Here is an 8,924-nt window from a genome sequence, read left to right as displayed (position 1 = left end):
CACGGTTACAAGAGTAGTCGAATGACTTTTGGGCTTACATGTATTTTCTCTTCTAAAGGAACAACTTACACTCGAAATCTCTCTCTCCTTCCCTTCTTGATTTTTCCGATCCCCTCTCCTCTTGGTGGAGAGGGGGTATTTATAGGGTTAGAGTGTGGGACCCCTCTCTGAAGGCCGTTGGAACCTTATCTTCTAGTGTCTTGTGTCCATCACGCAGAGGTCTGCGTTTGCCACTTGATCACGCAGAGACATCCTCGCTCGTCCCACGGGTTGATGGACACGTATACTGCTCAGAGTGTTTAATGAGGGTAGTTGAGATGCCTGCTCGTGTCAGACAAGTGTCTTCTGCCCCTGTCACGTCCGTGTCAGCTAACTTTCTCTCCACCGTTGATCTTAGCTTCTTTTGGGGATGAGATAAAGTAACTCCTTGGGGTTTATTTGGTGTTCCGTAGTGCATCGTATTTTGATGTCTTGGCCTGCATGCTTTCCACGTATCTTTCTATATACACGTGTCTGATGGTGAGATATATGTATACACAATTTTCCCCTATTCTTCGGGCTTGAATGTTTAATAGGTGCATTGAAGAAAACAATCGTTGCATATTCTTCTATCTCTCCTAATAACTTTTCCTAGATACTTGGGCACGTCTTTTATTTGTGCATTAACTGCTCATGTAACGGGCACGTTTCCCATTCCTCCATTAATTTCCTTATCTTTCTTTCGGGTATATTAAGGAGAGAAAGAAAATTAATTTCATTCTTCCTAAACATTCTCTCGGTTTTCATTCTTCGCTCTTCAGCCCTTAAATTCTCTGTCAATCTTCATTCTTCCGCCCTTAAATTCTCTGTCAGTCTTCATTCTTCAGCCCTTAAATTCTCTCCACACGCTTGCCTCCTCTTTATTTCTGATTTGTTCTTTCTGCTGCTGTCTTTGCTGGTAAGTTTTTCTTTTCTTTGTTTCCATGGTTTTACGCTATGTTGATTTGTAAATTTTCTGCTACTGCTGTTCCTTGTTTGTGATGAAGAACTTCTTTTAATGCTTGCATGCTAGTTTGTCCCTGTTCTTCGTCTTAAATCAAGGAGGTCATTGTTTTCTTGTATTGATTGAGCTTTTCAGGGTAGGGATTTTATGGAATTTCGAGCATGTATGCTAATTTTAGGGTTTCTGCGTTATCGTGTGTGGATTGCTATTTATGTGGTTTTTTGATCGTTGGTAATGTCCTTGAGTTTTTTTTTGACTTGTTTATGATTAATCTTTTCGCAGCCATGTCTGAACGTCCGCGGGTTCCTTATCAGACTCCTGGTTCTGGTCTATCGAGATCTCCTCCGCGTAGAGAGTCTCAAGATGATGTTCGTAGAAGTCGAGTTTCTTCTGGGGGGATCAAAAGTCTTCGATCGCGCGGTGTCTCGTCCTCGTGATGATGTTAGGAGTACGCAGGGACCGACTCGTGCTGTCGCTTTTGATGTTCCTCCTTTACGTTCTGTAGTGCCCGAGCATCATCTGCCGCCCCCTCCTACAACTTCTTTTAAAGGGAAGAATACGAAAGGTGGTGTTCCGAGGGCTGAATCTTCAAAAAATCCTTCTTTGAAGAGAAAGGCTTCCGAGGCGTTCATTGGTTCATCCGGTCCCGCCGAGGAGGATGAGGCTGCCCCATTGATACGCAGCGTTTCGGTCAGCAAGAAAAAAGTAACTTTCAAGCATATTGAACTCGAAATTTTCAAGGAAAAGCATGAGCTTCAATCCTTCGAGGTTCGTTTCTATGCCCCTGAGGATAATATTACTTATGAGCTTATCTCAAAGTATGAGTTCGATGAATTTCATTTGTTGACTACGGTTGGAGCGTTCGAAGCTGGTCTTATGCCGCCGTTGTACAAGTCAGGTGATTCCTTCTACTATGATGTGCTTGCTAGTCGTGAAGGCTCTTCCACCAATACTCACAGCCGTTCTGTATCGCAACTATCGGGGAATTATCTCCGTGCCCTGAGGGAGTGCTATCTGCGGAGTAAGGGGGAGACGACAATGACTTGTTACGTTCCCAATCCCGCGGAGAAGGAATGGTATACTCCTGAGAATTTCAATAACTCCTTCGGTGATTACGTCAATAGTAGGAACCGTAAGCCGTGGAGTGTCAGCCTTCGGAATCTCGCTGCTTCACAGGAAAAAAGAGATGTGAAGATATTCTTCACAGGAGAAAAAGTTGTGAAGAAAACCTTCACAGGATTGTTTTCTAACGTAAAGAAGAAGAGAACTGGATAAAAACTGCAAAAAACTCAAAAACAAGGATAAAGCCCTTTGATCTGGGGCGAGCAGCCTCTGCCTTTGAGAATTAACTTAAACAAACTTCTTAATATTGATAACTTAGTCATTACAAGCTTAGGATCGAGCTATATATAGCTGAATAAACTTGATAAGAAAGCAAACTAACTAAGGAAACCTGTAAATTAGGAAACTGAATACTGAATACGTAAGGAAAACAAATACTAAGCAAATAAGCTAATTGTAATAAAGGAAGTAGGAGTTAGCATCGCAACAGTTCAGTTCAAATTAATGTTATTTTAATCCAACTCCGTTAAAGATCATGCATTGCTGCTGTTAACTAATATTATTTTCCTCAATTGATTATGAATACCCTCGGGCCTCCCCACCACTGTAACAAATGTCAGGCATCTTAATTTCTTTACCGCATATAAAAAATTACACTACCCAGAATCTATAGACAAACATTCGAGAAAGGTATGACAAGCCAAGAGGGATATAAAAGACCAAGATTGTTAATAGGAGAACTGATTTTGTTTGGGGGTGTACCAAATGTTAATAAGACAAACATCATTTGCCTTGGGATTGGTATACCCAAGCAAATTGGCACCACATTAGCAGCCTTGTAAAAGACCTAGGCATGTACAGTACTCAGTAACTATATTATTGACACGAGATGCACAAGTTTGGTTCCTTGACAATAATTGTACCCGTCTGGATAAAAGATGATTAACAATTTGCCATGACACTTCCTCCTTGCCCCGTCTCTTTTCAACCAAGTGAAAAAAACGTGAGAGAACCTCACCACGTGGGGCTGCTGGAGGGGATCTTTATCATTTGTCCTTTGAATAATAAAAATGGGGAAGGTGAATCCACCACGGCACCACCAATCCATAACCGGTTAAATAGCCGGTTGAAAGCGGTGGCTTTGTTTCGAGCATTTTTGCTTTATGATAACAATCCAAACCCCGTTAGGCCAAGCACTATAGTGTCTTTTATCCCTTCCGTATTCCTTAAATGTAGGGAATAATCTAAAAATCCATTCACTATAATCTCTCATATCTCTGCATAAGTGGGGATATATTCCTTCCCTACTTGTCAAAGTGGATCACATCTGATCCAGGTGGTAGGGAAGGAAAATGACACGAAAATTGAGTTATCGTGTAAAATTTTGCTTTACGAAACTCAGTATCCATTTGGCAGTTGAAACGGATACTCAGTTACCGTGACGTTTTACACGGTAACCGAGTTACCGTTTCAGTAAAAAAATTTGTTTGACCTTTTTTTCCTTTTACACTTCTCTCACACCCAATCCTAACCATCCATCATTCATAACGGTTCTATCTTCTCCACCGTCGGATCCCAACGGTTATTTTTGCAAAATCCTCTATCAATACAACTCTAATTCTCACTTCAAATCACTTCAAATCAATTGATTTCTTATTTATTTTCTTCTTACTATACTTCTTTGATTTTTATCTTTATCTTCTACTATTCAAGTTCTTATATTTTAGTTTGATTCAATATGGTTAATAATTTTGTGCAACGGGAGGAGATTGATCTTACTGCTCCATTTATTTACGTGAGTTGTGATGGAATTGTAAGTGCTCAACAAAAAACAGCTTTATTTTGGATATGTATTCACCAAATTTTTGTCCAACGGTTGGCAATCCTAATGGAAGAGACTGGGGTGCCTTAAAAACAAAGATGAAAGCAATCAAAAAAGATGTCAGAGAATTCGTGTCCATCCTTAACGCTATATATCGACAAACCAAGAGCGGTGCGTCACACGAAGATTTGGTAAGTTCTCCTAATTTATTAAGTTTTTCCTGTTTCTGTGATAATAGTGATGAACTAAAATTTTCTTACATAATTTTTCAGACACGAGATGGACGGGAACAATTTCAGGAACAAGCAGGACAACCCTTCGAGTATGATGCATGTTATGAAATGTTTAGAGAAAAGGTCCCTGGATTTAATTATGAACTCAATGTTGCCCAAAATAGTGAATTGTTTGATAATCATCATAACTTTGTACCAGTTGAAGATGGTACAAAAGTTCTGCCTAACAGAGAGACTCGTTGGAATTACAAGTATAATGCTCGTCCTATAGGAACTAAAAAATCCAAAATGCAAGCTATACAGAAGAATGATCGCGAGCAAGGTATATTTATAGAAGGTGATGAGGGAAGTTCTTCGGTTAAGATGGAAGAAGATAAGATCTATCAACAAAGTGTTAATATTTTGGAATATCTTAAGGAAACACGATCAAGGAAGGCATAAATGAAAGCGGATCAAGAATCCTAATACCAAACAATTTGGGCGTCTACTCAACAACCGACTTATCAAATGGAAGAACAACTCAATTTGCAAAAGCTCCAACAACAGACTTATCAAATGCATCAACAACAAATGCACTTTGATCAAGAAAATGTAATAATGGCTATGGATCTTAGTAAGTTAGCTCATAATAAGGAAAAAAAAATATTATCGACGCATGCAAAAGGATATTTTGAAGAGGATGAATATAATCAGCGTTGAAGATTCTGAAGATAATGATGTAATCCGTCTCTATTTGTTATCTTCTCTAATTGAGTTCAGTTTTTAGTTTTCAGTCTAGTTTTCAATTAAAAGTGTTGTCTTTATTTCAAGTTCATATAGTTGTTAACTTAATTTAAAAAGTGTTGTAATTATTTGTTGTTTGAATTAAAGAAATGTTTGAATTACGAGTAACCAACGGTTCAATTTTCAAATTATTATTTTAAAATAATAAAGCCGTTACATATTTTTTCTATATAAAGACTTTCTCATATTTTTCAACAAAACACAAAATCAATCATACTTATATTTCTTCCTTCCTTCTCAAAATATAAACATGCATCCACCAAATCCACCGTAAACACTCAAGGAGGATACCGATTTGATACGTAGTCTTCGCAGATTTATGAGGATTCTCCAAACAACCTTAGTGGAAACTGGGGATCGTTTTTGGTCACATGTTTGGAGAATGTTCGTGTTTCTTTTTAACGGTAATGGCAATAGTAGAATGTATCCGAGTTTACGAGGACAACACAGATCATTATAAACAATTGCAAGACATTCAGGAGGTGTTTGAAAAATCATAATAACGACGGAGAGGGAGCGATGAATGAATTTATACAAATAAGAGGGTATCCATTCATCCAGTTTGAGGAAAATCAAATGCTTGGTATTGAAATCCCCGTAGTTAATATGATTCGATGTTTGTTATATTAAGTGTTTGTCAACAGTGTTGTGTTGCGGTTTGATTTAATACTAGCAGTTTTATAATAATTTTATTTTAATTAAACCATTGTTCATTAATAACTAGAAACGAAATTACAATTGATCATTCGATTAAAGCGTGTAATGCCCTCCCCTAACATCTTAACGTCGTGGACGATTGCTTTAAACACATCACATGTTATTATTTTTCCCATGAGGGTTTACAGAGAGATATATCCAAAAAACCTATCATTATTTAACTTGTTTATTGTTCATCTAATCTTCAGACGATGGATCTTCTAGGGGTTCCGGGTTATACTCTGGGATGATTTTCAACATCAAGTAGCAGTTATAAAATCTAAAACGTTTTCCAAACTTTTTTGAATAACTTCCTTTAGCCTTCTCCTCCTACAACAAAAAAAAACAATATCAATTTACAATTATATTATTTAAACCATTTACTACACATACTTGGTAGGTAACCGGTAAGTGACTTACGATTTTCTCAGTTACTGGAGTCCTGAATAGGAATAATTTTTTTTGTAACGTTACATATTCTTTCACCTCTGAAGTGATAACGTTTAATCTTGTTTGTAGATAATTGATCGTTTGTTCATTTGGATTCCAGGTATGTAGAATAAACCTTTCCAGCAACTGCTCCCAAATGTTTATGTTATTTGGTTGTTGAACTTCATCTTCAGTCTCTATAAAAACTTAGACCCATGAACTAACAATCTCTAAGTCTTCTGCCGGATTATAACCCACCATAATTAAAAAAGAAAGATGTTGTTTTGAAAATAATAATTTGCACAATAAAAGTGTTTATTTTTGTAGATGGAGAAGAAATATTTTCATTGGTATCCCACTGGTGATCTATTTATACATGATAAGTATACATATCCATACACAATACAATGAGATTTCACGCGTAAGTATACATATCCATACAATGTACAATGAGATTTCACGGATAAATATACATATACATACACATATACATATACATATACAATGGAAACTCTTTATATTAATACTCTAGGGCATTCAAAAAATTATTAATATAGGAAGGTTATTAATATAGGGAGGTATCCATAGAAAATGTAAAAAATTAAGCTCAAGTTATGTGGAATGTATTTGTAGTTGTATTTAGATGATGTATATACTTTTTTATAGTTCCAATATACAAGTGCATGTGTATACTTGGAATTTGTAGTTCCAAGAAGCTTGGAAGCTTTAAACATGCTCGATAAGTTGGAATTATTTTGGCTTCAACAAAAAGGTGTCTATGTTGATGAAATATTACGCATCCGCAAGTTAAAAGATGTTGTAATAATCCAAAATTTTACTTCTTTTTCTCAAACAACTATATATAAATATTTTGTTTAACCATAAATTTAATGTAACTAAATATATATTTTTTAATATAATATTGATTATTACTATTTCTCACTGACCCAAGTTGGGACCATAAATTTTTATTAATATGTAGAGGTTATTAATATATGGAGGTTCTACTGTACTGTACAAAGAGATTTCACAGATAAGTATACATATCCATATACTGTACAAAGAGATTTCATTGATTTCACTTGTAATAAGTAACTATCGTAATTATAAACCACATGGCTACCAAATAAAAACGTATTCATTGTCATACATAATTGAAGCCCAAAAATAGCTTAAAATCCCTCTTACATATGCATTTAGCATTCGAACTTTTAAACACAAACTGAAAGGGTTATCATACATCCTCTGAATCAACATCATCATACAAATCCTCATCATAGTACGCAGCCTCCTCGCCATTGTCCTCATCATCGTCATCGTCATCATCATCTTGATCATCTTCATATTCGTCTTCTACATGTCCGTCTCCATAAACATGTTCACCTGGATGTTCAAAGTCATATGGGATTTGGTCATTGTAATCTCCATAATAATCCAATGCACCATCCTCGGTTTGACCAGGAAAAATTTCTTCTTCTAAGTCTGTATCATCATATTCTCCATCTGATGATGGAAGTACCACATATTCCATATCTGAACCCTCCAAACTAGACAAGTCCCCTGCTTGGTCTCCTCTACCAGGACAACAACAATGTGCTTGACAAGATCCGTTCTTAGTTGTAGGTGCATTTCTAGGTTTTTCAGAGTTGACATAAAAACACGACCATCATTGGTAGGTTCTGGAATCGGAACGGGAACAACTCTGCCCCAATCCGTTTACATACGTTCATGCTCAATAATCATGTTGTGTAAAATAAGACAAGATTTCATAATTAGGATCAAGTCAGATTGTTGCCAATACTTACACGGTGATCCGACAATTCTGAATTTAGCTAGAATCACTCCAAAAGCACGCTCGACATCCTTTTTTTTATCCATTTGATAATTATTGAATCTCACATACTCGGGAATGTCCAATGTCTGACTGAAAGCTTATACAATTATAGTCAACTTTGGGTAGATACCATCGGCTAAGAAATAACACATATTGTATTGGTGACTGTTGATGACATAATTGCATGGAGGTGCTACACCCTTTAGCATGTTATCAAAAAGGGGTGAGTGTGCCAACACATTCAAATCGTTGTTTGATCCAAGCATTCCAAAAAAAATCATGTCAAAACTATAGATCATTTGATGCCACCGCCTCTAATACCATAGTACTATGTTTATCTTTACCTCGGTAAGTTACTTGCGAAGCTATCGGAAAATTCTTCCATGTCCATTGCATACAATCAATACTACCAAGCATTCCAGGAAATCTTCATTCTGCATTCTCAGCTAGCGACCTCTGAACATCTTCAGGAGTGGGTTCACACAAATATGTTTCTCCAAAAGTCATGCAAATGGTGTGGCAAAATATTTTTAGATAATAGTATATTGTAGTGGCACCCATACAAGTGTAATCATCAACACTATTAGCTGCCGTACTTTTACATAAACATTTCATCACGACAACTAATTTCATATGCGGAGAGTGCCCCATAGTACCAGTTGCATCCGGACGTTGATGCCATTCTGGATGCACTTCAAGCAATTCTCCTAACAATTTTTCGAATAATTCTTCCCTAATGCCTAGACGTTGTTTGAATTGTCTTGAGGTATAACCAGTTCCAGGTGTAAAATAATCATTCATCATTTTGCATCATCCCACACTCGATCAGGCGTTATTATACTACATGTATGTACCTCCCTAGGTACCGGTTGTCGAATAATACGCAAACGTTCATCCAAACATATTTGTGTAAACATTAGCAAAACTTTTTCTTCTTCATCACTAGAAGTATCCAAATGGATTCCATATTTAACTCTCACATAAGCACGCACTAGACTCATTTTGTACCTTTCATAACGACAAACATAATATCAATTTGTCTATACCATACATAAATACAAGTTAATCAATGTTATACATCGA

At 36.6% G+C, this 8,924-nt stretch overlaps 1 protein-coding gene across 1 annotated transcript; it reads right to left on the bottom strand.

Annotated features, from left to right (window-relative positions):
* Window positions 1-5,776: 5,776 nt before the first annotated feature.
* LOC113349197 (acidic leucine-rich nuclear phosphoprotein 32 family member B-like) lies at window positions 5,777-8,232 on the bottom strand. The gene is made up of 3 exons (XM_026593129.1): window positions 8,186-8,232; window positions 7,248-7,581; window positions 5,777-5,908 (listed from the first exon to the last, which is right to left on the bottom strand). Exons 1-3 carry the CDS (start codon window positions 8,230-8,232, stop codon window positions 5,777-5,779), a joined length of 513 nt encoding a protein of 170 aa, XP_026448914.1.
* Window positions 8,233-8,924: the final 692 nt, after the last annotated feature.

This window comes from Papaver somniferum, chromosome 1 (genome assembly GCF_003573695.1).
Source record: "Papaver somniferum cultivar HN1 chromosome 1, ASM357369v1, whole genome shotgun sequence".
Taxonomy (NCBI): Eukaryota; Viridiplantae; Streptophyta; class Magnoliopsida; order Ranunculales; family Papaveraceae; genus Papaver; species Papaver somniferum.
Note: the sequence above shows the minus strand (reverse complement) of the source record. Positions and strands in the feature narration are given on the sequence as shown.